The sequence below is a fragment of the Equus caballus genome, chromosome 26, assembly GCF_041296265.1.
Source record: "Equus caballus isolate H_3958 breed thoroughbred chromosome 26, TB-T2T, whole genome shotgun sequence".
NCBI lineage: Eukaryota > Metazoa > Chordata > Mammalia > Perissodactyla > Equidae > Equus > Equus caballus.
In genome coordinates, this window is record NC_091709.1 from 20,680,739 (window position 1) to 20,701,380 (window position 20,642).

General features: G+C 35.5%; 1 protein-coding gene and 1 long non-coding RNA gene across 3 annotated transcripts in view; one reads left to right on the forward strand and one right to left on the reverse strand.

Annotated features, from left to right (window-relative positions):
* Nucleotides 1-20,642, reverse strand: part of SAMSN1 (SAM domain, SH3 domain and nuclear localization signals 1) — a 131,806-nt gene that overhangs the window by 37,688 nt on the left and 73,476 nt on the right. The window contains exon 1 of one of the 2 annotated variants that reach the window (XM_001498489.6): nt 10,778-10,987. The exons of the other annotated variant lie outside the window; for it this stretch is intronic. Within the exon in view, the coding sequence (XP_001498539.3) occupies nt 10,778-10,834 (57 nt within the window). The 5' untranslated portion in view covers nt 10,835-10,987. Of the gene's footprint in view, nt 1-10,777; nt 10,988-20,642 lie in introns of those variants that run through there. 2 annotated transcript variants of the gene reach the window in all.
* On the forward strand, nt 10,880-14,802 carry LOC111770858 (uncharacterized). Its single transcript, XR_011432909.1, has 3 exons — nt 10,880-10,991; nt 12,868-13,012; nt 14,698-14,802. It is a non-coding gene; the product is annotated as an uncharacterized lncRNA (long non-coding RNA).

Consider the following 20,642-nt stretch of genomic DNA (forward strand, 5'->3'; position numbering starts at 1 on the left):
CATGCATTTACTATCCCCACTCTAAGATAAGTAATTTCCCTGAGCAAATTGCCATTACTGATGTTGTTTTCCAGGTACCTTGGTAGAGCAAATGCAGTACCAAAGACGGATGATTAAAATTTCCAGTTACAGGAAATATGTATTATCCTCCCATAAATTTAGAAATTAACTTTCTATTGTCTACATATTAGATTTTTTCTACTTATAACTGCTACTTCTACTTATAATAATATTTTAATTGTGGTCATATGACTATCAACTATTTTAATACTATAACTAAACTTCAAAAACAAATAAATAATTCTCTTGTGCAGGATATGGCTAACAAAAGAAGATAATATTGAATATCATGGTAAGAAAAGGCAACAGTTACTTAGGAGAAGAATAACTTTGAAGTACTAATCACAACAGTCCTTACGACATTGACCATAATCTTAAGTATCAAATATTCCGGTTTTCTTAAGAAAGGCTTGATTGTACACTTTGTTCTACCTACTAATGAAATTATATTGTGTATTATGTATAGTATAACGAATCTAAAAGATAAACTGTTAAAGATATAAAAGAGAAATTATGTCTATTCATTAAAAAAGGAAATTTTAAAAAGCAAGAGTAACTTATCAGCCAAATTAAACTGAACATTCCCTTTCTGGAGCTTACATTTAAACTGTTTTTCCTTTTCAGTAATCAGACAGAGAACAAATCTTGAAAATTTTTCATTAGCTAACACATGGCAGAAGAATGTATAGTACTTTTAAGCCTGTTAAAAAAGTTTAAATATATTTAATAGTTAAATATGTTGACTCAAACTTTAGATTCCTGAAAAATTTCCGAACAAGTTTGCCAGTCAAATGTTTATACCGCTAAATCCAGTTACTCTTGCTTTAAAAATAAAATAAATCATCACATAGAAAAACATCCACAATACTCATTGCTTTGAAGTCATGGTTAAATAAAGGAGTGAAAATTAAGTTGGGAAAATAGAATCCATTTAATAAACTTTCCCATCAAATTTGCTGGAACAAAAACTCCCCGTTACCTCCATTAGTCTTAAATGTCCTCCATGTTCTCTTGGCCTCTGGGTACATAATAACCTTTCTAAAGGTCTCCCCAAGGGATATTTTAGTCATGCAGAGATCTCCTTGAACACAAGTAATGACAAACAATAAGCTAATTCTCAAAAAGCTTTTTTTTTAAAGTCATTTTTACTACTTTTAAATGAGTGTGTTTGATGCATGATTTTGGTCCCCCTGATTAATGGTCACCGCCAGCCCAGCTTCTGGAGTTGTAATGTTTCCGTGAGCTTCCCTCCAGCAGAGCTCGACCATTAATCCAGTGGCATATGTCAGCTCAGCAGAGCAAGGTCACTCTTCTGCTTCAAGGGGAACCTTTTTAGAAATAATAAAACTGACAGAAAGTTCTTTTTTGCATGCTTTATGCCACCTGAGGTTGAGTGCTGCAGTTAATATCATAAAGCTTATAAACATTCCCATCTCAGGCAGCACCCGCTGCCACTATGCTTAGGAATTTAAACGTTTTTTTCTTAGTAAGAACAGACATGTTTATGTGGGGTAAATATACGGTGTGTAATCCCAAACAGGGAAAGAATAGGTGGGAAAAAATAGTAGTAAGTTCATGCTAGGATATTTGGAGGAGAGCTTTGGATTCAATAACTTCCTCGTTGTCAATTCCATCTATTTTCCTTCCAGCTAATTTGAATTTGGCATATGAATATTTAAATCTATTGAGGGTTCATATTGGTGTTGAAATGTAATAGTGTGTAGAAATGAACTCAGTTTACGACCATTCCTAAACCTACAGTATAATGTCTGATAATTGTAGAACATTTATCTTTGAAAGAATTTTATTTTTAAAATTACAAACATTTGTTTAATTGGTAATGGCTGCTTTAAAATTGATAAATAATTACAGTGAGATATTCAGAATCTAATATGAAATTTGTAGATGGCCCAATTTAGAAAGGATGATGGTTGTATAATAACTAAGAATGTAAGGAATATGTACCCATAAGCATTACAAAGCTTATATATTGAATCACTTATTTATTACTCTTACTTTATTAAAAAATCAAAGTTGTGCAGGCATAACCATGTGAAATATTCAGGAAAAATTTTAACCAAATATCCAGACTAATGTCATATCACTATGTATTGTAAAATAGAATTCGATGCAAGGTAAATCTGCCTTGAATCTTATTCCAGGAATTTAAATTATTAATTAAAAATATAGAAAAGAAATTTGATTATTTAGTTGTCTTTATTTTACATATGTAGAGAAAAGGTGGGGCCAGCTGGCAACTCAGGCCAGTCCTTCTAGGAAGCCAATCCCTTGGCCGGGTCTCCATGTTCAATGTCAGGCCCTCACCTTGACAGGTAGAGGAACTTCATTTTTCAAGCTTGCAGAAATAAGCAACCTCAGAAGGGACTGACTCCTAAACTAAACTGAGAAGGTACCAAAAATGGCAATACCAAGTATTGATTAGGTATGAGAAATTCAACTGCCAAGAAGAATGCATATTCTTGTTGACTGATCAAAGAATTCTCTCCCGTCGAGGAAATACTACGTGGGACACAAAATCATTGTTGGCAGTTTGTTTGATTAGTATGGTAGAATTGCAGTAAAGTGAATTAGGTGGTATTAAGGGCTAGAGACACGAAGTTATAATAGCCTTAGGTATATACTTCACCTAAGTGAGCAAGTCTGCTGAGCCAAATGCAATATTTACTTCAGTTAATCTGGATTGTTCTGCAGACACAGTGGCAAATTTCTACCCTCCCACTCCATTCTAGGCTCCCTTTGCAAATGCTTTTTTAAAAAATTCAGACAGATTACATTACAATTTTCAATTATTATTTTGTTTCATTACCCTCTGATTCTAAGAATAGTTACTTTGTTTTATGTGGGTGTTGCCTAGATCTTCATCTGTGACCCATTTACAGCCTGTGTCTTGGAGTAGATTACTTCTTTAGATGACTAATATTACCCATTAGTCATTTCACACTTATTGTACATATATTGAGAAATCACAACTATGTTCCATATTACAAATGTTTTTGGTGGTAGCCAAAGTATAGTAGAAAGCACATGGAGTCTGAACATCAGAGAGTTCAATCCTCCTTGTTCCCCAACAAAAATTGTAGGGATACAAATAAGATACATCCCCTGTTCTTGATGATAACTCTAGTTGGGAGGACATATTGGAATAAACTATTGTAAAAGAAACATAGAGGTGTGGAACGAGTACTATCAACATAGAAAGGAGGGAGAGATTATTAATCGACATGTACTATGTGCTAGGAAGTTTACATATGGTAATCAACTTAATTCTCACATCAATCTGATGTGACGTGCTTTATCACACCGCCTTCTTAAGTGCACTGAAACTCAAAAGAGCTTTAATAAAATGTTCCACATACCCTGGTTAGGAAATATCAAAATAGGACCTCAAACCAACATCTGTAAGACTTTAGTTCGTGATCCCTACTGCTCTGTCAGAATGCCCTCTCATACACTGCCTTGGGCTAACTGCTGCAGGCTTTCTCGGGGGAATGAGAGTCCACCAAGGTATTAAAAGATAGATATGCATTTATGAGTTGGAAAAAAATGGGCAAAAGCATTCTAGGCTATGGGAAGTACAGACAGGGAAGCATGAGAGTGCTCAGAGCCTCTCAAAGATGAGATTTGAATATAGTGAAGAGAGACACCAGGAGTGCTCATGTACAGAGGGACAACCAAGTGAAGAGGCAGCAAGTGGTGGCCATCTGCAAGCCAGGGAGAGAAGCCTGGAACAGAGCCTTCCCTCACGGCCCTTGGAGGAAATAACCTTGCCAGAACCTTGATCTTAGACTTACAAGCTCCAAAACAGTGAGAAAATATATTTCTGTTCTTTAAGCCACCCAGCCCGTAGTGTTTTGTTATGGCAGCCCTAGAAAACTAATAAAGACTAGGTGAAAACTTCCAAAGCTCTTCATATGAGGGGAGAGAGGGGACACAGCCAGCTGTGTTGACAAATGGCTCTATCTATAGAAGAATCACTCCGTTTACCACTAGAGACAGTTTAAAACCCTCTTCCATTCTTATTAATCAATTCTTAATGGAGGACATTTTTGTTCTCTATTGAGGAGCTAATTATGAATGTCTTGTTTCTAAAAGTTCACCTAAATCCTTAACACTAGAAAGGAAGAGAAATGGATCAGTTTGGTAATGCTAAATTTGGAAACTTAGATATGTAGAGTATGGACTTAATTCCATCATTAAAAAAACACAATCTGCAGGGATAATGAAGCCATTTATCTCCAAAGCAAGGCAACGAAAGATTCAAGAGATAAGTGTCTCATTAAATGGATTTTTAACAAATCCAGTGCACTGGTAGTCAAGGTAGTGACTTTATACATTTCCTATGGGATATAATATCCAAATTTCCAAAGGGGAGTCCACACTTCCATCATTTCTCTCAACCATTTGCTTCCTGAACTTTCTATATATTGTCTGGGGACATGTTCTTTTCTCTTTTCCAGTATAGCCAAACTATTTGGCCCCAAAGCTTTTGCTTCTTGCTTACAATGAAACTTGATTACAGATTCGTAGTCTGTAAAATGGGAAAGCTAAAATGAATTAGTGCTTTGTTTGGAGAAAAATTTTCAAGACTGAAATTATTTAACTCTTTTTAAACAATTAAACTGTGAAATGAGCAAATTATTAGCTCTTCTCTTTTGATTTTAGATGCCCTAGAAATGAAAATTAAATCCAACAGAAAATTGTATTTGGAAGAAACAGGCAGAAAACTTTGGGAAGTGGCACATCAATTTTGGGGTGAATTTCTGGTGACTGTGAGAAGAGGAATGTGGGCACCAGTTCTAAGCAAGAACAGTGCAGGGCAGCGGCAGCCTTTCTGTGTACCATCTTCAGAGAGCATGTGGTAAGTTTCCAACATATATTCAAATGTATACAATATGTACAAATAGATTCCAACTTCAACATCCTCTCAACATCCATCCTGCCACTTCCCTTGTTTGAGCTACCATCATCTCCTGCCTAGTTTCTATAACAGCCTCCTAATGGGTCTCATCTACTTACTCTCTAATTCCCGTCAATGTGTTTGAAACACAAAAGACACAATAAGCCCACTAAAATGTAAGTCAGAGCCTCCTATTCTCTTCTCAAAATCTTTCCATACTAGCCAAATCGTTAGAATGACTTAGAAGGCCCTCTATGATCTGGCTCTTTGGGATGGCTCTTCTCTTTGAGTACTCTGCTCCACTGCTTCTCAAACACACCAGGACACTCCCACCTCAGGGCCTTTGGCTTGCTCTTCCCTTTGCCTGGAATATGATTTCGTCAGACAATCTTTTGGCCAGCTCCTTCATTTCCTGCAGGTGTTTTTTCAAATGTCCCATTCTCACCAAGTCTTCTGTGGTCACTTGTATTTCATTAGCACTTATCATTGCCCAGAACACTATATATTTAACACATTAATCTTGTTTATTGTCTGTCATCCCCAGTAAACGTAAGTCCTATGAAGGCAGAGATCTTCATTTTATTTAGCTCTGTATTCCCAGCATATGGTCTATGCTGTTCATAGTAAGCATTCAGTAGACATCTGTTGTTTTGAAGAATGAACGAATGGATGAATGGATGAATGAATTAATTTCTAAGTCTTTTGAAAAGATTAGTAGAAAAAGATGTCTCCAGATTGTGAAACATTAAAAAATTCTTGATGCTCAGGCACATTCTCTATAGGGTAAATCAGAATATTTGAAGATGGAACCCCATCATAAGCATGCCTTACAGCTCTTCAGTGATTCAAATGTGCAACCTAGGTTGAGAACCATCAACATGAACATCATTTCCAAATTTAAAGCATCCACAGAACTCCAGGATATTTTGTTGCAATGTATATGCTGATTTAATAGGCCTTGGGTAGGCCAAAGAATCTGCATTTCAATCAAACTTTTGGAATCCCAATGCTGCTAGTCTGTAGGACCACACTGAGTAGTAGCAAGAACTTAGACCTACATTCAACTCGAGCTTGGTGGCCCTGTGATACCTTTTATTATGATCTATACTCCATTTTCTCCTGCCTTGTCTTATTTCGTTTTAGGTTTGCATTATAATTTACTGTAAATATGTCTTGGAAAACAAACATGACATCAATACTAACTAAATACATAACTGAAGAGAGCCTTTTGAGAGATTTTTTTCAGTGATGAGGGGAGTAATAGCCAAAAGTAAAAATAAACATGTATTTACACGCACCATTTTTTAAACGGGAAAAATGAAGTTAAAATATTGCCTACATTGTATATCACATACCTTTGAGATCACTTTGTTTGAAAAGTCAAAACATTCAACTGAATTCACCTAAATTAAAATCTGAAAATTGTACCCCAGATGAAGAAGAAAAAGAAGTAGAGGGGAAACTCACAGGTTTAGAAGAGGAAAAGCTGGCCCATAGAATCCCAAACCAATTTTTTTTCTTTTTTTTTTACCAGCTATGATACCTTGGGTAAAATATTTCACATGTAGAGGACTGTTTTCTTTCCTATAAATTGGGGAAAAAATAATGCCATAAGACCGTTGTGCAAGTGCCTGGCCTAAAGGAAACACCAGTGCATGTAAACACTTCTCTTTTCTTATACCTGGTTAGATAAGAGTTAAAATATATCTTAACAGTCTTGATAGGAAAAGCAATGAGGAAAGCTCTTTAATGCCACAACTATGTGTCATCCTTGTCTAGGAGCATAAATTTGCACAGCGGGCAGTGCAGTGAAAACAGCTCATAATCAACTCATCACCTCTCATCATTGCTAGGATCAAATGCAAATGGGAAAGAATGCCACTTCAGTCATTGCTAGTGAAAATTAGCATCTGTGACACTAATGGTGTCTCATTTAGTATGCACTTTAGATTTTAAAAAATGGTAAAAAAAAAAAAAAAAGCCATTTCCAGAACTGCCATTATTCCAACATTTCCCTTTAAAATAGCAGTGGTATTTGAATCTCCTTTACACAAAGAAAAACCTCAGTTAAAATTTATTAACACAGATCGTTAATGCCAACCAAATAAAGGCCAAGTTGTTCCAATTACAGTTGCAGAGTTTCATTTGTGGGGTCTATTCCTTTTATATTTTCGACGTTTCTACCATATTCCCTGACCTGGAACAAACATCTACTGTTAGAAAACAAGGGGCCTCTCTAGGAATTCTTACACGTTTGCTATATTGGAGTTCTTCTTAAAATAAAACTTCAAAATGAATTACAGTCTTATTTACACACATACATACAAACTTTCTTATGTACACACAAACAGACTTGCTCCAAGAATAATGAAAGTACATAGCACTAGTGAGTATCCACGTTTGAGCCAGGCTGCCTATAACAGACTCAAGAACCTTCACTCACTTTACAAATGTTAAGAACCTACTACACTGAAGGTGTTATGCTAGGTGCAGGAGGGAGAAATGTGGTTATACTTACCTTAATATTAGGTCATGATATTTTTTGACAGTTTGAACATTTGAATATTAAGAAAGTTATTCTTGCTATTGTTTCACAATTGTAAGTGTTGACACATGAGTGGACACCTGGAGGGAATTTGTAGGTGGAATTCTTACATTTAATCAGACAGGAATGGAGGATCTCTAAATTCCTTTTCGACTTTCAGAGGCTCTTAAAGATATGTTCTCCTTGGTTTCCTTAAACTTTAGCTAATAATTAAGACACACATAGAAATAATACCTACAGTCCCTATGCTTATAATAGCAGCATAATAATTAGGAACAGAAGTTCTGGAAATTGATACATATTTCACATCGCACTATGTGTCTAACTATATTTCATCTAACTATGTGTCTTTGCTCAAGTTAATAACCTCCACGCCTTCTTATCTATGAGGCTGAATAAGAATGATCCTCTCATAGAGTTGTTACAAATATTAAATAAATTAGTGTACAAAAAGCTCTGAACACAGCAACTGGTATGTAATAAACTCACAGTAAATATAGAAAACTGAAATAAAATATTTTAGTTGGAAAGACAGTCGAGGAAAATAATGTTCTACAATTTAAGCATTTACAGAGTTGTATTGAGATCGTATCTTACCAAATCTGAATCCTGGATATGCTTAAAATTTTTTTAAATCACTATCAGTAATGGGCACTAGTGATGAGACAGTCAAAACAAAACTCAAGAAGGAAAGCACAGTACCCTGCATGGATGTTAAGCAAGGCTATTTTTGACTCACTAATCTAAATGTAGAATACTTAACCACTATTCATCAAATTTCTTTCTTTATTTGGAATTTTCCTATATACCATAGAGAGTTCTGAGACAAAAACCTGTTGGAATTTATTAACATGCCATTATACGTAGTGGCTTTCTTTTGTAATAATTCTCCAAGGCTTTTCCAGTCTCCCTTAGGGAATATCTCTGGTCTCTCTCTCTTAACCTACAATATGAATTTCTTATAATAAGTCTGAATACTATTGGTCCTATTTATGAGTTATTTGAAGGAAAGACCCAGACCCTGTGTTTCCTTCCAGTAGATGAAGAGATTTGCACTCCTCATTCTACCAGCCATCTGTTTGTAGGGATCATCATGGCATCCATCTCTGGTGTCTCTTATGGATTCTGCTCTTTTTCCATAAAATACATGAAGAAAATTACCCAGTAAAATACATGTGAATTAAAGAGACGTTGTTTCTAACAGATAATTATAAGACAGTCATGCACCAAATAATGGCATTTTGGTCAGTGATGGACCACATATATGAGGTGGCCTCGTAAGTTTAGTACCAGATAGCCTAGGTATGTAGTAGGCTATTCCATCTAGGTTGGTGTAAGTACACTCTATGATGTTCACACAATGATGCAACAACCTAAGGAGGCTTTTTTCAGAACATATACCCATTGTTAAGTGATGCATGACTGTAATTGGAAAAAAATCACCTCACATTAAAAAGAAAAGATTTAGTTGATCTGGAATGTATGAAAAACACACTTGTACATATGTACTCATATATCTCTTTAAATTCCTGTAGAATGAAACCATCTATCTAAAGAAAATGGGAATTCATTCACAACAAAAGTTAATATGGTTCCAATGTGACTATTTTCTGTGATATATTTTGTTCCCAGATGTATATTTTATCAAATATATTTTTCTTTTCATGAATAAGGAAGTCAATAAGATGAACAATACTCCACTTGTATTACAATAGTTCCTGCAACTAAGTCAAATGATGATGATAGACTAAAGTACTATTTTGGAAATAGTTTAATGACATAAATATGATAGTAACACTATATAACGTGGTCCTTACGAGATATTTTAACTTTAGATTTTAAATACTTGGAGGAAACCATTGCTTCATATAAACTTTTGTGACCTCCCTAAAACTTACTATTGTCAACTCAGTGTTGGTTGCATTTAATCAAGTAAACTTTATATGAAATTAATCTTAGGTAAATGATACTTTTAGAAACTTTTTTGTACTCTTTGGGAAATGTTAGCTTGAATCTTTATTATATTAAGAGAAAAGACAGAAATCATGACATGTTAACTAGCTGTATTTTTAACTATCGATGCTTGTCTATTCTTTATCAGATCTTTCTATCAGAAAGAATTAATATTGAAAATAATTTATTCTTAGTTTCCAAAGATTAGAAATCATTTATTTTTAAGTTTCCTTTAGAGAGGTTGCATGGTAACGTACAATGAGTTTAAAAATATTGATTATTTTTCAATGCTACATCAATTCAAAAGTTCACAATCAACTCCCAACTCCTTTCTCTCAGAATGGGTGCCAAGCAAATAAAGACCAACAACAGATAATAAGTCAGTCCTTTAAAAAGACATCTGAACACAGCTTATTGTCTATTCACAAACAGATTAAAAATGTTATTTACTCAAGAAACTCAAGAAGTTATACAAGTACTGGAGAACTTCTTTGACATTAGTATTTCATAGATACTTTCCTTTATGTTATTAATGAAACTAATACCTAATTTAGAGTTCTACAATAGAATGTAAACTTTGCCATCTCATGCCCTACCGACATTTTTTAAATGGCAATTATTGTCAAGACAAAGAATAGAACAACATTCCAAATAAAACCAATTTGGCAAATCTACCAACTTATGAAGTTTTGATGCTTTCCAAAATACAACCCAATCCTCTCCCTAATAATGGTGTTAGTTCAAAAAAGAGAGTAGGAAAAATAATTCCTATAACAACCTATCATATTTTAATAGGCAAAAATGCAAAAAATCAAATATTTAACCAAAACATCTCCGTTTACAACCTTCTCATAATTAAATGTGTTATGAAGAGCTGAGCACTTAATATATAAAATGCATTCAGTAGATTGTTAAAAAGACATCGACAACTTTATAGTCATTAAAAATACGCAAGAAGATTTCATAATATCAACCTTTCAGACAGAGACCACCAAATTGATTTCCATGAAGTTGATGAGCTGAGCTCAAAGTTCAGTTACAGATGTAAATGATCAAATATGCACTATTAGATGAAATTACAAGGACAATAATTGTCAAGTATTATTTAACATCTAACTTTGCAATTCAATTTTTTCTGTATTTGCCATGAGGCATGTAACCTTATGGTTGAATTGATTTATGACTGAGAGATAAAAACAATGTGTGTGTGTGTGTGTGTGTGTGTGTGTGTGTGTGTGTGTGTGTGTGTATGTGCATTCTGTTAAATGGTTTGGTTTTGTTTCTGTATGAAAGTGCCTTACCTTTGGTTTTTGATGTTTCTCCTTCTCTGAAGCATTCGATGGTTTTCTCTTCAGCATTTTGAATTCGATTATTCCAAGTGAGTGTACTTTCTGTTGTTCCAGAAACAACTGAAGACAGCAGTGTGCCGTCTATGATGCACAGCTGCAGATAAGTTTGAGCCCAGTGACCTGCTACTTCCTCCTTTGGTCAGGATATGACTTCACATGAACACGGGTGAAGTTTTGTTTTTTTACAGTAATTCTTTGCTAACTCTTTCACACTCTGTCCCTGCTCGAGTCTATGAGGTAGATTCCTAAAACCCACACTTCAACATGCCTGAAGTTCTCATAAGGGCTGTAAGGATTTCAGAATAAAACTCATTTGTTTTTAGTTTCTATAAAAAGAAAAATCTATAACATATTCTGAGGGTAGAGGGAAGAAAAAATCTGAGCCAAGAAATGAAATATAACTCTAGATATGGGCTTTTTAGTATTCAAAGAATGAATACTCAGGGTAGGCAATTTTATATTTCTAAGTAAACTTTGTTAGAAGATGAACTAAACTAGACTTTATATAATACTAATCCTATTTAAAGTATGTATCCATATACTCAAAACATAGAGTACAGATGGAATTCATATAAATATAAATGGGAATACAACTCCAGAAGCAAATGATTATGCATATTGTTAATTTTTTTAACCGATTACTATGTGGTAAAGCCCTGATTAATATGGAAATCAATTAAACAGAACCAAATGTCTCATTTATCTCAATTAACCAAATGTCTTTCTGCTACAAACTACATTGCCATATACTGATAATTGCTATTCCAGGGAGGAGCCAATGGATGAATGGTTCCTTCAAATGAAGCATCCAGAGTCTCTATTTAATAGGCCTGGAATAAGCTATTACGGCTTAGAAAGACTTTCCTCATCAAACTAAAGGGTTTAACATTTGTATTCTAATATCAAAACCAAGATACCAGAAAGTAAAAGCAAGAAATTCAAGGTTTTTGTTAATTAGGGATTTACCGAAGGGAGACTTGTGGAATGTCTAAAACTTTGGTTCTATTAGAAGAGGCTTGTTAAGGAAATCAACCTAGATTTCTGTTTATAAAACCCCTTGTTGAAAAGCAGTGGTCCCACATTCTTGATGAGCAGCATCTCTAGGTAACAAATCAAGTGCCTCTATTTCACTGTCTTCCCTCATACCTCTAAGCCTCTCCTCCTTGAGGCCCAGTTCTAGTGTGTGTGAATTTCACTAATTCATTTAACAAATATTAAATTGAGTGTCTACGATGTGCTGTTTGACAATAATCAAGTCTCTTGACTAGCTAAAAAAATTCTTTATGTTCTATAATAGAATTGGAGGAATACACTTGTCAAGATTATGGTTAATATGCTTCTTCTACTAGATATTAAAAGAAGAATTATATTTTTAGGAATTATCAGGGTGGTATTTTTAAAATAATGACACAGAGAATAACAGGGAAAAACCTGTGGACTCTGAGGGTGCGTAATTCCCTAGAAGTACGCTTTCTTTCAAACTTTCTGTTTGTGTTTTGGTCAAGGCAGTGGCCTGAGCAAATTTTTGTTTCATTTCTTCAGAAATTGAAAGTCATGAAAAACTATATTTCTTAACTGAAACATTTGCATCCTCTGTGGCCCCCATTTCTTCATTTGTGAGTAGAAATTTAATTCACTTGTGGAGTTCAATCAATAACATGGGAATGATAATACTTGCACTTACTACATGATAGGGTTGTGGTGAGAATAAAAGATAATACCAGTAAAGAACGTACTTACTATATGATTTATCATTTAAATAATGTTTTATGTCAAGGAATGTTTATCTTAAAGAAGAATGAGATTTCAAATAGTTATGTTTGGGCTGGTGTTTGCTATAGATTATATTTCTATAATGATAATTAAAGAATAAAGAACACTCACACTCATGGTGATCATAGCTGGACTAGATGCAGTTTTAAAAAGTGGTCCACTCAAGCAATTTGTATAAAATCTCAATTTATGATCTCTAGGCATTTAACCATCATTAACACTATAAGAAATATTAAAAATGTAAATAAAACTGGAATCTTTTCCTTCAGAATTACAGGTGGGAGAAGCAATAGTCCAATCTTCTCTTCTACTCAAGAAAAATGTTTCTGGAGATTAAAAGACAGATATGACATTTGAGGTCTCATTACAATCTATGTTAAAGCCCTTGATCCACAAAAAATCTCAGATGACAAGGTAGCAAATGTTTTTTATCAATTATCTACTATTTTATAGAATTCTGGGGTCATCAAAATATTTATTGAGTGATTCAACAAATTTGAAAGTAAAGTAGACAGAAGAGGAATGAGGTAGACAGTCAGTATTGAGCACACCTAACACCCTATCACGATTAAACCACTAAGCCACACGTTGCTTAAGACATGTTCTGAAACAGGGAAATTGCAAAAGGGAAGTCTCAGGGCCTTTTTTTCACACACTACCTTAAAGGTCTTATAACCCAGGCAGGGGGAAACAAGTTTGGGACTCTGTGGCGGTCACTATTTCTGCGTCATAGAGGGTGAGTCAAAATTTTAAAGAAATTGCACTCAAATGACAGCTATTGCAATGTACTGTATGAGAAGGTAAAGTGAGCTATAACAGAGTTGTTTGAGCAGTCCAACAAATATTTATTGGTGGATTGCTAAAACATGAATTTTCAAATTCAAATCCTAGGTATCAATAAAGTATAGATAAGAGAAAATGCTGTCTGATGTTTTTGATTCTGAGATCTTGATTGCCCAATGACCTCCATCTATATCCATTTGCTTCCTGCCATCAATTGAAGAATAAAATTAGATAGTGATGTTTGGATTAATCCTAGCCTGTACTTTATTTTAAGATACATTTGTTCAGCGGATGAAGGGTTTTTAGCCAAATCTTTAAAAATGGAACTGCGATCCCCACACTGCCTTGATATTTACACCTTCTCCAACATGTGGACATAGTCACAGTAGATCTTATGCCTCTGTGTATCGGGGCAAACATGACCAAGAGTATTTTAGTAACTATAACCTAAAATACTCCTGACTATGCCTCAAATGCATTGTTGGAGGAGGATGACAGAAAGACACCTTCCAAGAACTTGAAAAATAAGGGAAGTAAGACTGTTATCATGGAACACAACTGCGAAATTAACATTTAATGTAAAACAGAATAATTATCTTACAGAGAAAGAATGGATTGTACCCCATTCAGACCTACAGAATTTAGTCACATATGATAAAGAGAAGAAGGAGTCAATCATAAAAGCAGCTTAACTTTGATAGTAGCTCTCTTCTTTCTGGCACCTCAGAACAGACTTTTCTCTACAGAATGGGGAAGGGAAATTTATAGGAAGAAGTCCAGTGGGGGTGTTATGTTCTTGCCTGCTTGTGGCTTGCTGTAAGTGGAGATTCTACACTATAATGAAAATCCTAACCCTACTCAGGATATCTTGAAGCAAATACACACTGGGATCTGATGAAGTACTATGCAGTTCTTTACTCAATAATTCAGAGGGTAGTTTCAAAGCCATATAGCCATATACAACATATCAGGTGTTGTACCCTCCTCTAGATATCTAGCTTATTCTTACCACATGATGGATAAAACACCTCCTTCTTTAGACTTGGGGTTTACAGAGAAATGGTAGGATGGATATTCCCCCAGGCCTGGGATATGGGGATGTGGGAGGTGGGGAAGACTATGGGGGAATGATCGCTTCCCTGTCAATCTCTTACATATCCTAGCTCTCTGGAGTCAGTTACCCATTCTCTGATTCTGGAGTTCCTATTTACTAAGCCTTTTCTGTAAGGGACCCACCCCCTTCCCCAAGCTCTTAAAATCCCTTCTAATGTCCTCCTAATTGAAAAGCCTTACAGTTTCTTTTCTGCTTTCCCCAGTGACCTTGTTTAGGGAATGACAAGCTCAAGTTTTGAGGAGAAGATTGAGAGAAGAGAAAATTCTGACCCTATTAACGGGGTGTAAAGAAGATGGGAGTTATTGAGGTTCGTTTTTCCCAACAAGGCCTGAAATTAAGTATATCTATCACAAGGATTAATTTTCTTCCAAGAACCCTTATCAAGTCTATATAAGAAATTAATATTTCACCTATTAATTTCCCCTTGTGACACGGCGCCTTGCTAGAGCTTCATTGCAGAGTTCTCATACATTCACTAACAGTGGGGGGTGATGCCAAACCACTTAAGAATGTATGGGAGAGTAACAGAGGCAAATATTGATAGTATCCACTCAAGCTGCTGGGTTCAAGAAAGAGATGCTTCAGTGAGGTCTGAGATTTTAATTCTCCTGACAAGATAATCCATTATGTGGAGATGGATGTATTAGCAATTTTAGCTGGATTTCAGAAAACAACAAATTTGTCTAAGTAATTTGTTTTGATTTTAAACTCTAAGAGTAACCTTCTAATGATGACTTGATGGTTTAGGTATGTCTGTCTCCAGGAGGAGAAGGCATTGTTCATATGGATATCAAGTATAACCCTGAAATTGCTATTTCTCACTACAAATTAATATTGCCATGGTAGTTAATCAGAGTGTGTCCCAAAAAAGGCTCAAAATACTAGGCTCCTGAGAGAGGACAGTTGCCGGTCAGGCCCTAAATATCTTGGGAAGCCTCTTGGGAGAAAGCTTGGCCCTTGCAACATTATTTCTTATTTTAAATTTCTAAAGAGATATTCATCATATTATCTTGTTATCTTAGTTGTAGAAGAAATAGAGAATATAAATAAATAAAAAGGACCAGTGGTCTAAGATGGATGGTGAACCTAAAGAATCATACAGGAAGAAACAGTCTTGAAAGAGACAAAGGACTTCTCAGATCACGTCTATGGATGGCAAGATGTTTGAAACACTGTAAGAGAAGACTTAGTAAACAAAAAATGAGGAGTACCAGTTCAACGGAGACTAAAACAATTACGGGAGCAGATTAAGCTCAAATAAATGCAAATTATTCAGATTATTTCAGTAAATTATAAATACATACTAAGTGGTTGCCACAATAAGTAATGAAAAAATAAAATTTCATCTATTAGTGATTAAAAGTTACAATGTTCATGAAATAATCTTATTCTCAAAGTTAATAAAAGTAATATTGGCTAGCACTTTTGAGTGCTTATTATATGCCTGGCATTATGCTGTGTGCTTCATACATATTTCCCATGTAATCCTTAAAAATCTCCAGGAGCTGGTACTAATGTTATCAGCCTCAATTTCCAGGTAAGGTTACATAATGTGTCCAGTTTGCACAGCTAGTAAGTGGTGGAGTCAGGATTTAATCCAAAACCTCAGCTCATAAACATTGCTCTATATCACAGTTATGCCTTGGCATACCTAAACACCTGGCATAAAGTGGGAGTGATTTATTTGGGGGTTAGGGTCAGGAATGGTAGGGGCTGGGGAGAGGATAATGCTGAGCTACCAGTTGAACAGAATGTTTCAATTACGTGTATATAAAAATTTGAAACCAATCTAGGACCCTCTTCTTTCATTAAGACTCAGCACCACAGGGACAAACCTGCTACCACTTCCTTTCCCTTCTCCAACCCAAGCTACCTTGTTGTGACTCTAAGAAGAGTCAAGAGCCCCTCAGTGCTGTCTTTAATAACCATTTTCTCTAATTCCATGCTTATAAAAATCATGGTATGAGCACAGATTAGACTTGTCCAAACTTTATGAAATTCCCTAGGTTCTATATTTCCCTGATGATGGCTTTCGATAAAGTATCCATCTATGAACTGATATTATCTGTGAAGTTACTGCAACAAACATATTCTATTTCCTCCTTGATCTGGAGCGATAGCTCCCCAATTTATGTTTCTAGAAAAGTATTTATTTTCCTCTTAACCTTTGACTCTTAATTTCACCAGTTTTGGCTTGTCCATGTCACATCCAAATTATGGTCATAATCCTCACATTCTTATAATACTTTTCCCTTCTACACTTCTAAGTGTGATTTTAAGTTTTGTAAAAATTAAACGCTTACCCTAAAATATTAAAAAACAGAAGCTCCCTATCACATTCCTTTCTACTCCCAGACTTCCTATTTCAATTCTTTTTCTGATCCTTCCAGTATTAAAACCATTTTTCTCATTGGTTAGATTCATTTTTCTACATGATAGGCCTGTACATTTTTCATTTATGTATTAGACATTATCTATTGATTCCTGGTTTTATCCTTGAGGACTCTGTACTCTTTTTACTCCCCAACGCTCTTATAATTATTTAGTTAAATCATTAGTCATTATTATTTTGTAAATATTGTTCACAAATAAGTCAAATTGTGTTTAGAGCTTTATATTTCTTTTGTTGTCATCTTTGGCGTTCATAATCGGATTCCTTTTTCATGGTTGGTCCCCTATGTTTTGTTAATATATCCCAAATAAATGCCCCCCAACAAATCTATCAATTGACTTGTTTTGAATATTCAAGTTCACATACCATACTTGTAATTTCAAATGCTCAAACATTTCAGATTTATTTTTTCCTTGTTCCAGTGTGGTTTGGTTATTCTCTAAGTATGCAGTGCTGAGGCTGAAATGGAACTTCTCCTCAATCTTCTCTTGGTTTGGATCCTCTCTGAATTGAGTCTCACATCATCTTTTTTGTCTAATCTCATTTCCAGAAACATGCCTCCCTAATGGAAATGTTCTAGGTCCTTGTGGATTATTCACATTTGAATGCTATTTTTACTTGAAGTAGAATCCTAACCTCATTTTTTCCTTAGAATTTGGAAGACCTCTCCATTATTTCCTAGCTTCCAGAGTTGTTGAGAAGTCTAATGTCATTGTGATTTCTAGTTTATTGCGTATGGACTTCTTTCTCTCTATATACATATTTTTCCCTTTATTCTTGGGATGTCTAAAATGTCATATTTTGTGTCTTGATATGGGTTATTTTTTCATTCCCTGTACTGCTCTCTCCATGGCTCTCTCAAACTGAAAACACACAACCTCACATCTGTGTTTCTTTGATAAATTCTTCATCTATCCTTCTCTGCTCTCTCTTTCTAGAAATCTGTTTAGTCCAATGTTAGACATCCTGGATTGGTGCTCTTATTGTATCATATTTCGCTGTTTTCCACTTTTTTATTTTCACTTTTTGGCTTTGGGTTTTTTTTTTTACTTTCTAGGAAATTCCATTACTTTTTCTACCAATTATTCTAATAAATATTTTATTTTACTTAACTATAATATTTTATTTTGCAGTTCTTTCTCATTGTTCCCTTTTCATAACATTGTCTTTTTTTTTTAAGATTGGCACCTGAGCTAACGCCTGTTGCCAATCTTTTTTTTTCCCCTGCTTTTTCTCCCCAAATCCCCCTAGTACGTAGTTGTATATTTTAGCTGTGGGTCCTTCTAGTTGTGGCATGTGGGATGCCGCCTCAACACGGCCTGATGAGCGGTGCCATGTCCACACCCAGGATCCAACCAGCGAAACCCCGGGCCGCCGAAGTGGAGCGGGCAAACTTAACCACTCGGCCATGGGGCCAGCCCTTGTCTTTATAAAAAATATAGCAATAAAAATTAATGAAATCAGTTGACATGCAACAATATGGATGAACCTTGGAAATATAATATTAAATGAAAAGAAGAGTTCTAAAAATAATTACTGATAGCGGGGCTGGCCCCGTGGCCGAGTGGTTAAGTTCCCGCACTCCGCTGCAGGCGGCCCAGTGTTTCGTTGGTTCGAATCCTGGGCTCGGACATGGCACTGCTCATCAGACCACGCTGAGGCAGCGTCCCACATGCCACAACTAGAAGAACCCACAACGAAGAATACACAACTATGTACCGGGGGGGGCTTTGGGGAGAAAAAGGAAAAAAATAAAATCTTAAAAAATAATAATAATAATTACTGATAGCATTATGCTCTTTTTAAAAAAAAAAAACACATACACAGTTTAAAAAATAAAATATAGGAATGAGGAACATAGCACTTAGTATAATGATTTACTTGGTTGGAGGAAATCAGGAGGATAAGATGGGGGGTTGGATAGATATAGACTATTTTTGAGGTCTTAGCTTTCATTTCAGGGGTGTATTTTAATAATAATATGTCATTGAAACTAACTAAAGAGAAGTGGGCCTTGAAGAATATTCTGTTCTTAATTCTTGGAAAGGCAGTAAGATGCAGTGGGTAAGAGGGTGGACTTTAAGCAGACTAGCGGGGTTCAAATCCTGGCTCTGCCATTTACTAGGACGTCCTCGGCGAGTTACTTAGCCTTTCTATAAAACGGACATGATAGAAGCGCCCACCTCAAAGTGCTTGCTATGAGGATTGAGGAAGTTGCCATTAAAAATTTAGTAGAAAAGTGCCTGGCATGTACTAAACACTAACTAAGAACTAAATAAATACATGGAATATCTTCCATTATCTTTCTGAGGTTAATATATCATTTTTATAATTTTCCTTTTGTCCCTCTCGTGACCTTTGTTTCTTTCCGATTTTTTTATTCTCTTTGCTTTGATCTCTTTCTTCTTTGAGTCTTTCTTCAAATGTCCAGTGATCCTTGGCTGTTGATACCTCACTAAGAGCATGGCGTGAAAATCCTGACTAGAAGCTCTGTGAAAATGGGGGGCTTGTTAGGTAATGAGGCAGCAAGGCAGCTTTTCATCAGAAGAGCCCACATGGCAGTTTCTGGAGTTCTGTTCTCTGAGACCATTCAGGTTCTGTAGGTAATAATCCTCTGACGTCCTGGGAGGGCTGTGGAGGGAGGGAGTAGCTTCCTCACAGCCTTCAAGTGCTGAGGCTCTCAGGGGTCGTGGGGGCACACCGACTCACTTTCCTGCAGGTTCTGAGACGGCCACTTGCTCCAATCCTCCATTCACCTTCCATCCTCCCAAACACTAGTGGGAAACTCTTCTCCTATCCTTTTACCAAATATCTTTGTCTCTGTGGGTTTGCATCTCTTTGGTAAATGTATGTGGATAATATACTATATTCAAGCAAAGTTAAGTTCTGCCAACTATACTTCTTCACATTTTTATCACCTCTGACTCTCTTCTTTCACTCTGCCCTTTAAAACATTTGCATCTCTTTATTATATCTTGTTTGCTAACCTCCTAATTATATGGAACATGTAGCTAATTACATGAACTGATCCCTATCACCACCACTCCTACCTTACAATTTTTAAGATTGACATAGGACGTGGCTACTGGTGTGACACAGTAGGAAGGCAGGACACAGACATGGAGCTTTTCTTGGCAGTCCTTTCCCACATTTAAGTAATTGTGCTCTCTCCATGTTTTCAAGATTCTTCTCACAAGCACAGAAACACAGTATCCTGTGAGTTTGCCTTTTCATTCTTTATGGATAGCATAACACAATAAAAAGTTATGTTTTTATTAAAAATCTTCAAAGTAATTTTTAAACTAAGAATATAATTCAGCCTCATTAGGCTGAAAGCAAATTCTATCCACAGTACATTACTGACCTAACAAATTGAATTAACTTGCACAAAAGTGTTTAATTAACTTTTATCTGAACACAGAACGCTTCACATGTACTATTAAAATCCCCACTTTATTCATACTTCTTTTCTCAGAAACACAAGAGGAAGGTAGGCTGTGCTGATCAATAGACCATGATTTCCTGTCTTTACCTGCTGAAGAAAATGTAATTAATAAAATTTTGCTGAAGAGATATATATGAGCTTCCTTTCCTCAGAAAAGCTATTCTTAAACAGGAAGAACAAAATTATTTCTATTTCCTTTCTACCTTTACTCATCAGAAAAATTTACAGCTAATTCAGGAGTGACCAGATTATTTTTCAGACCTTCCCATTTGAAACCGTGCTAAAGCTGGAAAGCTATGGGAGGCAGTAA